Here is a 15,531-nt window from a genome sequence, read left to right on the forward strand (position 1 = left end):
TCTGGGATTTTCAGAATGGTACACTAGTAACGCTTCACTTTGAAATCCCCACTAGCATTAGCACAGAACATTAGCGTCAGCCTGTCTTTCATAGGCTTGTGTCCTGGCATTGACTTTTCCTCTTGTGTAATGAAGGTCCTCTTTGGCATTTTCTTCCAGAAGAGGCCTGTTTCGTCACAATTGAACACTTGTTCAGGTTTCAGTCCTTCAGCCTCTATGTACTCCTGGAATTCATGCACATATTTTTCAGCCGCCTTGTGGTCCGAACTGGCAGCCTCACCATGCCTTACCACACTGTGTATGCCAGTACGCTTCTTAAATCTCTCAAACCAGCCTTTGCTGGCCTTAAAATCACTCACTTCACCACTATTTGCAGGCAATTTATTTACCAAATCTTCATGCAACTGCCTAGCCTTTTCACAAATAATCGAGGTCATAAGACTGTCTCCTGCTAATTGTTTCTCATTTATCCACACCAATAATAACTTCTCAGCCTCTTTCAGTACTGGTGATCTCATTTTTGTCAGCATATTTACCCCCTTTGCAACAACAGCGTCCTTGATTTCCTTTCTCATGGCTATGATGGAAGATATGGTTGAATGATTTTTGTTATACATCCTCGCCAGTTCGCCCACGCGTACGCCACTATCATATTGTTCAATGATGTTTTTCTTAAATTCAATGGTATTTCTCACCTTCTTTACCAAAGGTTTGGCACTAGGAGCTTTCTTTGGAGCCATGGTAGCTTATTTAGCACTTAAATAACTTGCAAGCACTAAAATAAATGAAATATTATGAAATATTTCACTGGAGCACGTGAGAGGACCGCCGCTAACTGGTAAACAATGGCACACTGGCTGGGAAGGAAGGCTGAGGTGGGTCGAGGCCCGCTTACCTCGTGCATACGCGTCTGGGACGACGGGTCGAGATGGGTCGATAAACGAATTTCGGTCAATTTCCGAGTCAATATTTTGTCAAAAAAACCGGTTGATTTCCGAAATGGTCGACTTTCAGGCCGGTCGATTATTGAGGGACCACTGTATATATATATATATATTACATATATATATATATATATATATATATATATATATATATATATATATATATATATATATATATATATATATATATATCTTGCTTAATAAGCTGAACTGGTTATTTCGAACTATTCTAAATATTTAACCTCCCAAAATTTTCTTTTATGAACTGATAGATATATTTAAACCTACCGTAATTTATTTTAACCTAATTTTTCTTAATATATCATAAGTAAGTTTAAATTAATTTATAAATTTTTAAAATCAATGATTTTTTTTCATTGCGATCAGATTTTTTACAGATTTATTACTTAAACAAATTTTCTCTCTTCATATTCGGCAAAAATGACCCTAGTTTTTTATTCCAAGCTCGCAGGTTCGGCTTATTCACAATAACATTTATGTATTATAAATAATAATGAAGTTCGTTTTTACGTCTTTATGTTATATTATAGATGAAATACAATAACGACAAGTTGATGAATGAGACTTGGGTGATTTTATTTGTCGAAACGTTTCATTTTACAACTGGCTCCTTCAGTGGAATACAGGTAAATACACAGTAAGCAGTAGAATTAGTTTTGAGGTATTCAGTCCATCACCCTCGGTGTTGAGTGGCGGACGTACCACCTCCCACCCACGGTTACTGACTGATCACTTCGGAATGAATTATATTGCCTCCATTCTATTCATTGTATTTGGCTGAGGGAACTGGTTGTACTTGTGCAACTCTCCACTCAAAATAAACACCCTAGTGTTGTAAATACATATTAATCAGCAATTGTTCATTGTTGCACCCTCTGTTTGTAGTGTATATTGTATGTATATATTTACCTTTTCATATAATTTTATATTGCAAATATTTTCATTAATAGCTAAAATGATAATATCTTGCTTTATATTATTATTTGACTTATTATATTAGCTGTTGAAGAGCTGTGATTGGCTATCTGCCTTTGCAAACCGCCTTGCTATCTACTGCTTGCTTGTTTGTGTCAGGTGGTACGTCACATCATCGCTAGAGTAGCACAGACGAGTCACCTGATCTCACCTGATGTGAGGCTTGCAGTCCATACTTCTCTCTCTCTCTCTTTGCTGTATAGTCCTTGTGGCTTAGCGCTTCTTTTTGATTATAATAATAATAATAATCTCTCTCTCTCTCCATCTGCTTCTAGTCCTGGAAACATTCCTCGAGCGACTTCGAGAAACATTTTTCCAGGGATCTGTCTCGTCTCTAGCTGTTTGCTCATTATTTAGACTCTGTTTTGGTGAAATATGGTTTCGCTGGTGAGTTCGAAACTCACCTTTCGTTCAGACTTAGTGGTTTTGACGTTTTACAGAGATTGTGTGTAGTGTGGAGACACTCTTCAACCCTGATCCCAAGATGAAGCTCCTGACATGACTTTGTGTGGCATCTACGACAGTCGTAGTCGGGGATTTGGATATGCTGAATTTTCATTCAGTATTAAGGGAGTTTTATTCCTTTTATGGAAGATCTGCTGATTATCCTCAATTAGGGTTGTTATTTTGTCTCCTTTTTCCTGACGCTGTGCGTCTGCTTGGTACATTATTGCTGTTTGGCGAATGTTTCGTCATGTTCGTCACTTTGCCTTGATGGTCGAAAAGATAGATTGTTTGAGGACTTATTGTCAGTCACTATTTAAGTCTATTTCGAGTCAAGTTTTACTGAGACATTACGAGCGCTTTGAGCACACATACACATTCATACACTTATATATATTTGTATTATTCGTATTCAAGAGTATATCTCATCATAGTAAAGTACTCACGATTTGTACTGTACAAAAAGTGCACTTAGCACAATATTACCATATGTGCTATTCAATATTGCGCTTCAAGAGATATGAAGGAGCTTGTATCCTAAACAAACAAAACCTCTTTTATTCTATTTCCCCATCCTTTCCTAGAACAGCCTCTTCCCCGCCTTCCCTCCACTATTTATTATTCACACTTCAAATCAACCTATTTTGTTCCCTCTTCTCTAAATGTCCAAATCACCTCAACAACCCCTTCTCAGGCTACTGGATAATTACTTTAACAACCCCATATAAATCACACCCATATTTCACACCTATGTATGAGTGTTGGTACTACTATATTCTCATACATTCCCTTATTGCCTTCATGGATAACGTCCTGTGTCTCCACAGATGTCTCAATGCACCACTCACCTTCTTCACCTCGTCAATTCTTTCACAGACCCATCTGCTAACAGGCTCACCTCCAAATATCTGAACACATTCACTTCCTCCATACCCCTCACCCCCTCCCTCCAATCTGATATCCAAAATGTCTGTATTTTTTGTTACCTCTCATCATCATGCTTTCTGTGATCGAAAATTCTTTACTGCAATTTTTTAGTTGTTGGTTTAAGTTCTTTCATTGCCAAGTGATAACTTGCTATGTAATCTGAGGCTAGATGTGAAAAAAATGATAAACTATTACTAATCTTGCTGTATTATCTGTTTCTCTTTCGACCTCGGTCTTGAAGGACACGCCTTTCAACTTTAATAATTGGAACGTGATGGGGTTTGTTGTTTCGGGATATCTGGGTCTCATTCTATAAAATATCTTTCCATTACGTGTGGGACAACAACGATCCGACGGATTAAGTTAAGGATGGAGTGTCCACGTGTTTGAAATGAATTTCATCCTAGTCGGTGTCGCTCACTCTGATAATACGTCCCAATTTTTTCGTATGTAGAAAGAGAAGTGTTAATCGATAGAGGTCAAGAGACTTTATCATTGTGCTGATTGCATATATATCCATGACTCCTATTTATATATTTCTTGTCGTAGAATAGGCGTTTAAATGTTTGGTTTTCATGTAAAACGAGGTACGTGTGATGTCACAGCAGTGCGTCAGTTGATCCGAGAACTGTCACTTCTGCGTGGGAGAAGGTGGAGTCATAGTCAAAGTAAGGATCAAGAGTCCTAGATAGCGGTATATGAAACACTGGTACCGGGATCAAGCAACAAGTGATTGCAAGGAAGCAATTCTGTGTTCTGATGAAAGACCATCTCAATGCTAGGGTTAATAAAACATTTTGCAGTCTCATGAGATACTGGAGAGTAAATTGTGTCATTGATCACATGGTAAATACGTGGGGACAGCTTAGACACACACACAAAAAAAAATGATGAGAAATCACATACTCACCGAGAGCCACAACCACCTCAGCTTCCGATGTCTCACAGGAGGATAACCTAACATGTTCTAGGGTGATCCAGTTTCTTTTGGGCTGAGTGACACTATAAGGGCAACACTACCAATGTATGCTACGTTAGTAAAAGTTGGATAATTGTTACGTTTCCCTCTGGATTCATTAAAAAAGAAGTTTCTATATTAATGGAAGTTGGAAAATTTTTTGATTCGGCCCTAGAAATAGAATAATAGGTTAATTCCTCGAGTCAAGAACTCTTTCTCTATTGAAATATAAGTACCGTAACAGGTCACACTTATTGAGGAAATTTACAAATGACATTCTTAATTGAATATTTTGCTGGATTTTTTAAATAATTTAATAATTATAAAAATATTTTTAGCATTATTTACATTATCGTTAATTATATTATTATTATTATTATTATTATTATTATTATTATTATTATTATTATTATTATTATACAAATGACCCATACTTTACAAAACTTATGGTTATTTCTTTATGAAATAGGAAACTATAAATATCTTGAAAATGTCGCCATTTGGTATTTTTTATTCAGAAATTCTCTCTCAAATTCTCAGTGATTTTCTTCCTAAATATATTTCGCAGGATGATTTGTATATGCCAAGAAATAAATGTGAATTTATATATAACATATATGTCTTTAGGTTTTATGTTCCCATAGAACTTACATATATTTCAAATATCACAATTAACAGCTTAAACTAGGCATTGCTTTTAAAAAATACATGAATCATCTGAAATGAATCATCTAAAATTCTGGATTGCTTTTAAATTACAATATGCTACTAAATTCGTAATTTGTTGACTTATACAAAAGTATTAAGAGTAGTAAAGAATGTTCCTCATTTTTTTTTGTCTCCTTACCACCTGCAAAGACATCTACTACCTTTTACAACCATCTCACCTCGTTGTTATCGACTTCTGATGTTAGGCCTTTATTTCCCCATAGCTATGATATGAGGAATGGTCCAGCCACTCACTGGAAGAACCCAGACCACCTTGGGCTTCGGGCCACTTTTGAGGCAGCGAGAAACGCCCTTAACATCCAACGGGTGCAGACTGTTGATGAAGGCACCTACCGCTGCAGGGTGGACTTTAGAATCAACCCGACACTCACCTTCACCTGCAACCTCTCCGTTGTTGGTGAGTTTACCCTTTCAGGAACTACCAGCCTTCCTGTTGTAACGGAGTTTTACCTTTCAGTAACCACCAGGTTTCTTGTTTTTTTTTATTTAGCCTCTCAATGACCATCAGCCTTCCTGTGGTTGGTGAATAAATTCTTTCAGTCACTAGTAGGTTTGCTGTTACTGACTAGTGAACTTGTCTCTCACCAGCAGTTCATGAGTTTAACCTTTCAGTACCATCAGCCTTTCTGTTGATGAGTGCAACCGTTCAGTGGGAACCGCCTTTCTTAATTTAACCTCTGTTGATAGTGAGTTTAACAGCTAAGTCATCACAAATATTTTTGTTGCTTTTGAGTTTAGCCTTTAAGTCAACAAAATCTTTCAAATTGTCTAATTTATATAGCCTGAACCTAGCACCGCCTGTCCTAATCTATAAAGCCTGAGCCTAACACAGCCTGTCCTAATTTTACATTATCTGTGCTAACTTATCATCATCTCTTCTGAACGAAGCAATCGAATATAAGTATCATACTCTGATCTAACTTTCCCTAATCTACATAAAACTAACGAAATATAATAAAAGTTAAAAATCTATATTTTTCTAACCTAGCCTATTTAACTATATAATATCTTATTCTAATTTAACCTTATCTAACGTAACTTAACCTACGCCAAAAAAATGTATTTAACCCTTCCTAACCTAACCAAACCAGTTGTAATAGATACTAATTGAACATGATCTAACCTTTTCTTATTTACCCTAAGTGTAGCCTAGCCTAACCTGATCTAAAATATCTTTACCTGTCCTGACGTATCCTCTTCAAACGTAGCCTCACATAATGTTTTAAAACATAACATGACGTAGCTAACCTATTCTAACGTGATCTATTCCACTTTAAATTGATCCTCACTAATCTTATCAAATGTTGTGGAATCCATCCAACCCGATCTGAAACAAAAAAAGAATCTTCATATACAAGTTAATGTAATGTAAGTGTCAGGCTGAATATTATCGTCACTAAGTTTGGCCAGGCTGATCTTAATTATTCACAATTGTATCAACACAACTTCAGAACCAGATTATAATATGAGCTGTTGTAGTCTACTTTTTTTCTTCAGTTGATTTTCATCTTTCTGCTACTTCACTATGACCCATGGGTATAATTATCATATGTACTGTAGAGCGCTGCAATAATTCTGAATCGCTGTGGTTGTTCCAATTTTGATCTGACGATTCAATATATACACTATACTTATATTTTCTTTCAATTAATGTAAGAGCGTATTATTTGTCCTCGTCTTTGAGTAGGGATTAATGTAGGTAAAATATTTCTCACACACGCATTTAATATCATTAAATTATTCTTCTGAGGGCTTATCTCTGCTAGAGATGTCAGACTCACAGGGTAGCTTTTAGTTGGTTGTGTAACGAGGTTTATAGTCTATCGACTACACAAGAGTTATTATTACTGTATGAAACTTGTTTACCAAGAGTCAAAGATTTTATAATCCTTATTGTAAGGAATAATGTAAACTCTCATCATTTATACAATGAGAGACACATATCTCAAAGCATATATATCCTGGTACAGGTGTTACCCGACCTAATGTAAAGAGTAAATGACTTCAGTAAAAGATCTATGAAACGGCCCCCCCATAAAGCGGATGCTAGTTAAAACGGACAAAAATGTGGCCAAGACAGAGGCTCAAATTGTACATTTAATGGGATATCTGATTAAAATAGCCACGAAGCGAACCAAATGAGCAGTATCGAACGACTGTCCAGTTAAGTCCAAGCTTCGTCCAGATCCTATTTTTTCATTGTGATGGTAGAAACAAGCCTCTATTGTCCAAAGGGAAATTATGCTTGGAGGGTGCATGTGGCATGCAAAGAGTACGTAACCTTTATTCAGCGCATGGACACACCCTCATTGAAAGGCTATCTCCCCCAACGAGTGAACCAGTACTAAAGTCGGACGATGGGGCCCCGTCGTTCGATCAGTACCCAGGTTCAGCCAATGAGAAGATGGTCCTGGCAATCGCAGAGGTGTTTGGGCACCACCCGCCTGTCTGCCCTTGTCATTTCCATTCTAGAGCTGGTTGAAGCACGGTCTGCTCTCTAGTGGCATCTATTCTGCCTTGCTTACCATAGTGTGCACTAATACCTATTGTTGTACATAGTGTATATAGTGTACATACTTCTGTTCTTACATGGTGACAGGATAATACAAGTCAAAAGTTTTTCTGCTGTGTTTGTTTTTGCTCCCTTTACACCCAGAATAACAAGGCCTTTGAATTCCTGGGTTGTAATATGGGTAGCCTGTCCGGGATCTAGAGCTGGACTTGGAGCACGAGTTGAACCAAGGGTGACGCTGGAGCAGGAACATTGTGTAGTTTGCTGTCTGGCATTGCATTACCTTTGCCAACGCTTTACGAAACTTTGCGTGTCAGCCTTGCGTTTTATGGTCAGCCTGCTATTGTATGATCATGACAGCTTGCTATTAGCTTGTTCATTGTGCTCGCTTCGCTACGGTCAGTCTTGCTGTTGTGTGAATACTTTGCAGTCAGCTTTGCTATTGTGTATCAGCCTTGCTATTGTATGTGCATATTCTGCAGTCGTACTGTGCATAGCTAAGCGTGTATTGCAAATAGCGTGTTACATTGGGGTATGCCGCCTAGTCGAGTCAGAAGTCTAGTGTCTGAATACACATTGTTAAACTTGTCTAAATTTTCTCTACAGCATTGTTGGCAAATTGCTCGTTCCATTGGCAGCGATTACGAACGCACTCTCACAGCTGCGCAGCTTCATACTCTTATAAGTATCAGATTTCGAGAAGAGGAAATGGCACATCAAACTCCTCCCTCTACAGGAGCCAGGAGTAAAAACCCGATGTTCTCGCAGGACGAGAATGATATATCAACTGAGCAAAATCGTAAGTCTCATGCGGCAGGATTGTCCGAAGGCGAATCGGCTGCGTTGGCACTTGAGCTGGCGAGAATAAAACTTGAGCAGATTAGGGAACAGAGGGCATATGCCAAGGAAGAGTTTGATAGGGAAAAAGAAAGAAGGCAGTTTTCTCAAGTTGTAAATGGTTTTGGTTTACAGAAAGCAGTACAGCTGGTCCCCCGCTTCAATGAGGCCGAACCAGAACAATTTTTCGAAACTTTCGAAAATCAGGCTCGAGCCTTGAGGTGGCCGGAACAGCATTAGGTGTCATTGGTTCACACAGCATTGTTTGGTAAGTCACAGGAGTTTACGTCAGTGTTAAATGACACTGATTTTACCAATTATAAAGTCGTGAAGACCACAGTCCTTGGAGCATATCAATGCATCCCAGCTAAGTATTGGAAGTCATTCAAATTCAGCAGACGACAGTTTGGTCAATCCCTGGTGGATTTCGTGCGACAGCAGATCAAAGCTTTTACCAATTGGTATAAAGCAAGTGGTGTCGCCACCTTTGATCTTGTGCAGCTTATATTAATAGATAACCTTCTGGAGTCTGTGGGACCAGAGATTAGAGTCTTTCTGCACGATTGTGTCTTAACCACTGCATTGGAGGCAGCCAGGTTGGTTGATACCTTCGAAACCAACCGCTCCTTGTCCGAGCGATCCCATCTCTTTTCAACAGCCTGGCATGAGCAGAGATCGTCAACACTGGAGGATGAAATGCCAGCCGGAAGGAGAACGTCTACGTCAGCCAACTAAGTCACCTGGTGAGCCACGCTACTCAACTTATGGTCAACCTGGAGAGCGACAAACCTCTCAACATGGTATAACTCAACAACAGTATCCAGAGCAACATCAATTACAACGTCAGCAGAGAGCTAAGGTTAAGCCTGTCGTCTGCTTCCTATGCAATAAAGTAGCTCACATCCGCCAAAACTGTCCAAATAAACCCCAACCATTAGGGAAAATCTATAGTGTCCCTAGTAACATGTCCCTGAAAGAAGTACAGAAAGGGATGGCTCCTTATTACTCTCAGTGTCGCATTTCCCTTCAGGAAGACTCAAAAACAACTGAAGCCAGAACCTTTAGAGCTACTGGAGCATATTGCTTGCTTATAAGAGAGGGAGTAGTTCCACTTTCTGGACACACTTCGTTACAATCCTCTGTTTTGCTTGAAGCTTTCGGAGGAGCGATATTTTCTGTCCCCTTGCATAGAATCTAATTACAGTGCAAATATTGCACTGGGTATTTGACTGTAGGTGTATCCGAAGGATTTCCTATGAAAGATGCCATGTTATTACTGGGTAATAACATTACCACTGCTAGTGTATGTCCTGAACCCATAATGATTAATTCTTCTCTGATGTTGGCCATAACTTGGGCAACATCCCAAGGGTTATCTGGCGAGAATGCTGACCTATCCTTGGACGACTCTGATCTCGGAATAGCCAATTTGTTTTACGAGGAAAACTGGCCAGAGCCTCGCAAATTTAGTGAACAGACCCAGATCAATCCTTCCTATTCCAGGGTAGCAGGATTGCCAGATATCTCTGATTCCATGCCCGAGGGACTGTCTTTCCGGGAGGAACAACGAAAGGACCCTTCTTTGAATTTCGCTTTTCAGGCAGCCATGGGTAAATCCTTTTCGGATCATCCGGCCAAGTATAAACTTAAAAACGACTATTTGATCTGCACTGAGACTGGTAAGGAGATAGAGGGCAGGCAACTGTCAGACAGGTTAGTGGTTCCAACAAAGTTTAGACCTAAAATATTGAATATAGCTCATAATACTTCATTAGGCCACCTAGGAATTACTAAAACATTATATATAATCACAAAAGAATTCTATTGGCCAAAATTAAGGCAAGATGTGAAGAATCATATCTGATGTTGCCGAGAATGTCAACAAGTAGGGAAACCTGGACATTCCATTAAACCTGCTCCTCTCCAGCCTATACCTGCTGATGGAGAACCTTATTGCAGAATTAATTATAGACTGTGTAGGTCCACTACCTAATTCCAAGTCTGGAAATCAGTACTTATTTACCATTATGGATAGAGCAACTAGATGCCCAGAAGCAATTCCCATGCGCAGTATTAATACTAAAGCCATTCTTAAGGCTTTAACCAGATTTATTTCTTGTTTGGGCATTCCTAAATCTATTCAAAGTGATTAAGGTACTAACTTCACTGCCAAAGCATTTAGGGAAGCGTAAACTAGGTTAGGGATACTCCATAACTTATCCACTGCCTATCATCCTCAGTCCCAAGGAGCCTTGGAAAGATTCCATCAGACGTTAGAAACCACGATGAGAACTTTTTGTATGCATTTTCCAAAAGACTTTGATGAATAATTACCGTTGTTGCTGTTTTCAATAAAGGAAACTATGCAGGAGTCTACCGGGTATAGTCCGTTTGAGCTGATCTTTGGGCACAATGTACGAGTTCCTCATCGGGTGCTCAAAGAAGGATGGATGAGAGAAGACGCTAGTTCAACACTCTACAACCCGTCTTCAAGGTTGTAGGTGGCACGTCAGTTAGCCAAGGCAAACCTAAAGGCAGCTCAAAACAAGATGAAACAGAGATATGACAGAAATGCACAATTTCGCTCCTTCCAGCCAGGAAACAAGGCGTTGGTGCAGGAACCTATACCTGGCCACACCTTGAAAGCTAGATTTACGGGACGTATGCAAATTGTAAGTAAATTATTTGATGTAAATTATGTTGTATCTCCCCTTGATAAGACCTCAAAAACTAAAACTTACCACATTAATCAAATAAAAACTTTTCATACACCAGATAAAGTCCCTGTAACGACTCTGTCCTCTACCTCTGAGGACGGCTCTCAGTCTTTGCACTCTATTTCTGAAATTAATGTCAAGCTTACAAACTCTGTCCTTCTCAAGGACCCTAGCCCTTTAATGGTGGGGCTGTCTGAAATTCAAGTAATACGTTTAACTGTGCTTCTACAGTCATACCCTGATATTTTTTCGAATGTGCAGAAAAAATGTACATTAGGTTATCATGACGTAGATGTGGGAAACTCTAAACCTATTAAACTCTCCCCCTACAGAGCTAATCCTGAAAAACAGAAGCTACTTCAGCAGGAGGTAGAATTTCTGTTAGAGCATGGGTTAGTGGAGGAGTCATCTAGTCCATGGGCTTCACCGTGCATCCTTGTTAAAAAAGCTGATGGAGGTTTTCGTATGTGTACAGACTACCGTAAGGTGAATGAGGTCACAATCACAGATGCTTACCCTCTTCCTCGTCTGGATGACGTAATCGACTTTGTGGGTAAGGCTACTTTTGTGTCCAAGTTAGATCTCCTTAAAGGTTACTATCAGGTACCTTTAATGGATAAGGCGAAGGAAATCTCTGCCTTCGTAATCCCAGGAGGTCATTATCAATGTACAGTTACTCCCTTCTGAATGAAAAGCTCCCTCTCTTTATTCCAGAAACTTATCCATCAGACTATTAAAGGACTTGAAGGCACGGCAACTTACTTAGATGACATTGTGGTGGTGTCTGATACTTGGGATCAACGCCTGTTTAGGCTTAAGGCTCTTTTTGAGACCTTCCAGTGTTCCCATTTAACTATTAACTTATCTTAGTCTTCCTTTGGCCAGGCTACTGTTACTTTTCTGGGCCATAAAGTAGGCAGTGGCAAAGTTGCCCCTAAATTTGCTAAAGTTCTTGTCATTAAAGATTACCCAATTCCCCATGATAGGAAATCTTTTCAACGTTTTCTAGGCGTGATAGGGTTTTACAGAAGACTCTGTAGAATTTTTTTCAGATATTGTAACCCCTCTTACCTCTCTTACCAGTCACAAAGTTCTCTTTAATTGGACCCCAGAATGTCAAAATGCTTTTATGAAAGCAAAAGATTATTGTGTACTGCACCCATTCTTTTGTCTCCAGACTTCTTCAAACCTTTCTCATTACAGGTTGATACTTGTGAGTCTGGGGTTGGGGCAGTACTGTTGCAAAACGGGGATGAGGGGTTGCAGCCTGTGGCTTTCTACTTGGCCAAGTTCCAGCCACACCAGAGGGCTTACTCTACCATTGAAAAAGAAGCCCTCACGCTGGTACTGGCCTTGGAGCACTTTGATGTTTTACCTGGGCCAGACTTCACAGGTGGTCACTGTCTATAGTGACCACAACCCTCTGGTATATCTCCAAGCCATGAAGAACCACAATACAAGGCTCACGAGATTGAGTCTATGACTGCAACCCTATTCTCTCAAAATGTTACACATTGCCGGCAAAGAAAATAAGTTGGCAGGTACTTTATCCAGAATGTATTAATGTATTAGGTTAGGATGTGTTAGAGACCTGTGGTAACCGGTTTCTAGCTCTTTTTCCCCCTTTATGTATGTGGTGGGTTTTTTTTTAGTGAGGGGGTGTAGGCTACCATCCGCCCATACCTTGGGCCTACGTTAGCCCTACTGTCTGCTGTCTCGCTTAAAGTTTAGGTTTTGGCTTTATGTCACAAATAAAGCTGAGTTCTATCTAAGAGTTGGATGGTTAAGAGGAAAGGTGGTCTCATATGGTGTTATGGTGGCACAGTTACCAATGGGAGGTGGGAGCCTATTCCTGAGCCCTCTCAGGGGTTAGGGTGTGGCATGCAAAGAATACGTAACCTTTATTCGGTGCATGTACACATCCTCATTGAAAGGCTATCTCCCCCAACCAGCAAACCAGTACTAGGGTCGAACGATGAGGCCCCATCGTTTGATCAGTACCCAGGGTTCAGCCAATGAGAAGATGGTTCTGGCAATCACAGAGGTATTGTGGGCACCACCCGCCTGTCTGCCCTTGTCATTTCCAATCGAGAGCTGGTTGAAGCACGGTCTGCTCTCTAGTGGCATTTATTCTGCCTTGCTTACCGTGGCGTGCACTAATACCTATTGTTGTACATAGTGTATATAGTGTACATACTTCTGTTCTTACTTAGTGAAAGGAAAATCTAAGTCAAAAGTTTTCCTGCTGTGTTTATTTTGCCCTGTATACCCAGGATAACAAGCCTTTTGATACCTGGGTTATAATAGTTACGCCAGCCAGTTAGCCAGCCATTCACCAGCCAAACAGTTAGAAAATCAGACAGCCAGCCAACCAGCCAACCAGCCAGTCAATTCATTAGCCATCCAGCTATCTAGCCAGTCAGCCAGTAAGTTAGATAGCTATCCAGAAAGCCAGCCAGTAAGGAAGTCAGCCAGCCAGCCAGCCAGTTAGCCATCCAACCAGTTAGCCAGCCAGCCAGCAAACCAGCCAGTTACCAAGCCAGTTAGCCAGCCTGCAAGTCAATTAGTCAGTCTGCCAAACACCCAACCGGCCAGTTAGTAAGTCAGTCAGTCAGTCACACAGCTAGCCAGTTTACCAGCCAGCCAGTTAGCCTGCCAGTTGATCAGCCAGCCATTTAACAAGCATTCCACTACTGACCTTACTACTGGCAAGACACAGTCGCTCTCCTCTCAAGAAGACTTCCTTCGATCCCCGCTGGGGGGGGGAGGGGGGGGGGGAATTAATGTCCTACAAGCGCCGCAACATTCTCACAATGCTGTTGCCTTGTGTGAAAATGAAGCCAGCAAATGGAGTAATTAATTACTCCACTAAGCTGGCTTAGGTACCGCAGTAAGGACGTGCTTGCAGGTTAAATTTACGGCAGTCTACTTCCTGAAGGACTCCTTCATTGTGGTCTGTACTGACAACACTGAGGCATCAAAACTCATGAACGACTCTTCAGTCAAGACTCTGCAAACACAACAGTTCACCAGTTCACTCAGTCTCCGTTCTTGAAGGCGAAACGATCCATCGTTGTGAAAAGGCTTGACAAGATCGTCACATCTCTTAAATGTAGATGAATGGTTCAGAGAACCGACACGTTGATAAATTAGACACATGTGCAACTCTTGGGTATCTTTAATGAGGAAACGTTTCACCACACAGTGGCTTCATCTGTCCATACAAAGGAGAATGTTGAAGAACAGGAAGCTTGAGGTAATGAGTCCATCAGCCTTGAGTCGATGTTATCAATCTTGAAGCCACTATGTGGCGAAACGTTTATTCATTAAAGATACCCAAATGCTGCACATGTGACTAATTTATCAACTTGTCGGTTCTGTGAACCATTTATCTACATTCCTGTCTGACACAGCAACATCTTGGTATCCTAATACAGGGAATTCTTCACTTGCCTAACCCTACTTCCACATTTAACAAATGTGACACCATCTACGACTGCTGCACCTCTGCTGCCTACAGTATATAAGTCACTTCTTCGCACATATGCTGCATTCTTTTCAAGATTGATGGAATGATCACATCGACTGAAGGCTGAGGGACTGATTACCTCAAACTTCTCTTGTTCTTCACCATTCTCCTTTTAATGGACTGATGAAGCCACTGCGTGACGAAACGTTTCCTCATTAATGATACCCAAATGTTGCATATGTGTCTAATTTATCATCTCTCTTAACTGGAGCACTGAAGACGTCTATCGAGGAACAAAACACTTGGGCCTGGGAAGACATCTCTATGGCTGCCCAAGCTCTGTCTGACGGATTCGCTTCACATATGTCTCCTATTACTGGACTTGTTACTCCTATAATCACACCACCAAGAACTGCTCAATCAAGGATAAGAAGTTCTGTTCAAAATATGGGAACGATGGACAGATGAACAGATCCTGCACCATCACTATGGCTCCAACATGTCTTAACTGCAGTTAAGTGTCCACTCAGAAAGCAATCATGTACAAGAAAATTGAAGGAGATCTGAAGAAGAACATGTCCAATTCAGCGACTACGCTGCAGTAACCAGACTACAAGCGAACACCACTAAGATTCTACACGCCACTCTACAGACACCTTCGCCCAGCAACTCTCTCTCCACTCCCTGACGGTGCTCCCTCCAAGGTGCTGTACTGCATGGTGTATGTACACTTTGCAAGTGCAGCAAACATCGGCACTTTCAACACCACTATAAACTGTTCCGTCTGAACAACATGCCTGACTTCAATTTCCCGGACTCCACACCTGTAGCCGACGTCCTCAACATCCTTCCCAACGTCGTGAACTTTACTGCACCTACAGACTTGTCTCCTTCTGCCCAAACAATTGCTCCTGAAACTTTTACAACCACCTCCACCGCCAACAATGCTGATTATTCTGCCTCAACCACCGCTTTCCATGTCACCCAACCTGTTGATA

General features: G+C 40.6%; 1 protein-coding gene across 1 annotated transcript in view; it reads left to right on the top strand.

The window, feature by feature from the left end:
• The first annotated feature begins 2,315 nt into the window (after nt 1-2,315).
• The window catches only part of LOC128688798 (nephrin-like), a 625,489-nt gene continuing 612,273 nt past the window's right edge, over nt 2,316-15,531 (top strand). Inside the window, exons 1-2 of the mRNA XM_070085659.1 lie at nt 2,316-2,327; nt 5,128-5,395. Of these exons, the coding sequence (XP_069941760.1) occupies nt 2,316-2,327; nt 5,128-5,395 (280 nt within the window). The remainder of the gene's footprint in view (nt 2,328-5,127; nt 5,396-15,531) is intronic.

The sequence above is a fragment of the Cherax quadricarinatus genome, chromosome 16, assembly GCF_038502225.1.
Source record: "Cherax quadricarinatus isolate ZL_2023a chromosome 16, ASM3850222v1, whole genome shotgun sequence".
Taxonomy (NCBI): Eukaryota; Metazoa; Arthropoda; class Malacostraca; order Decapoda; family Parastacidae; genus Cherax; species Cherax quadricarinatus.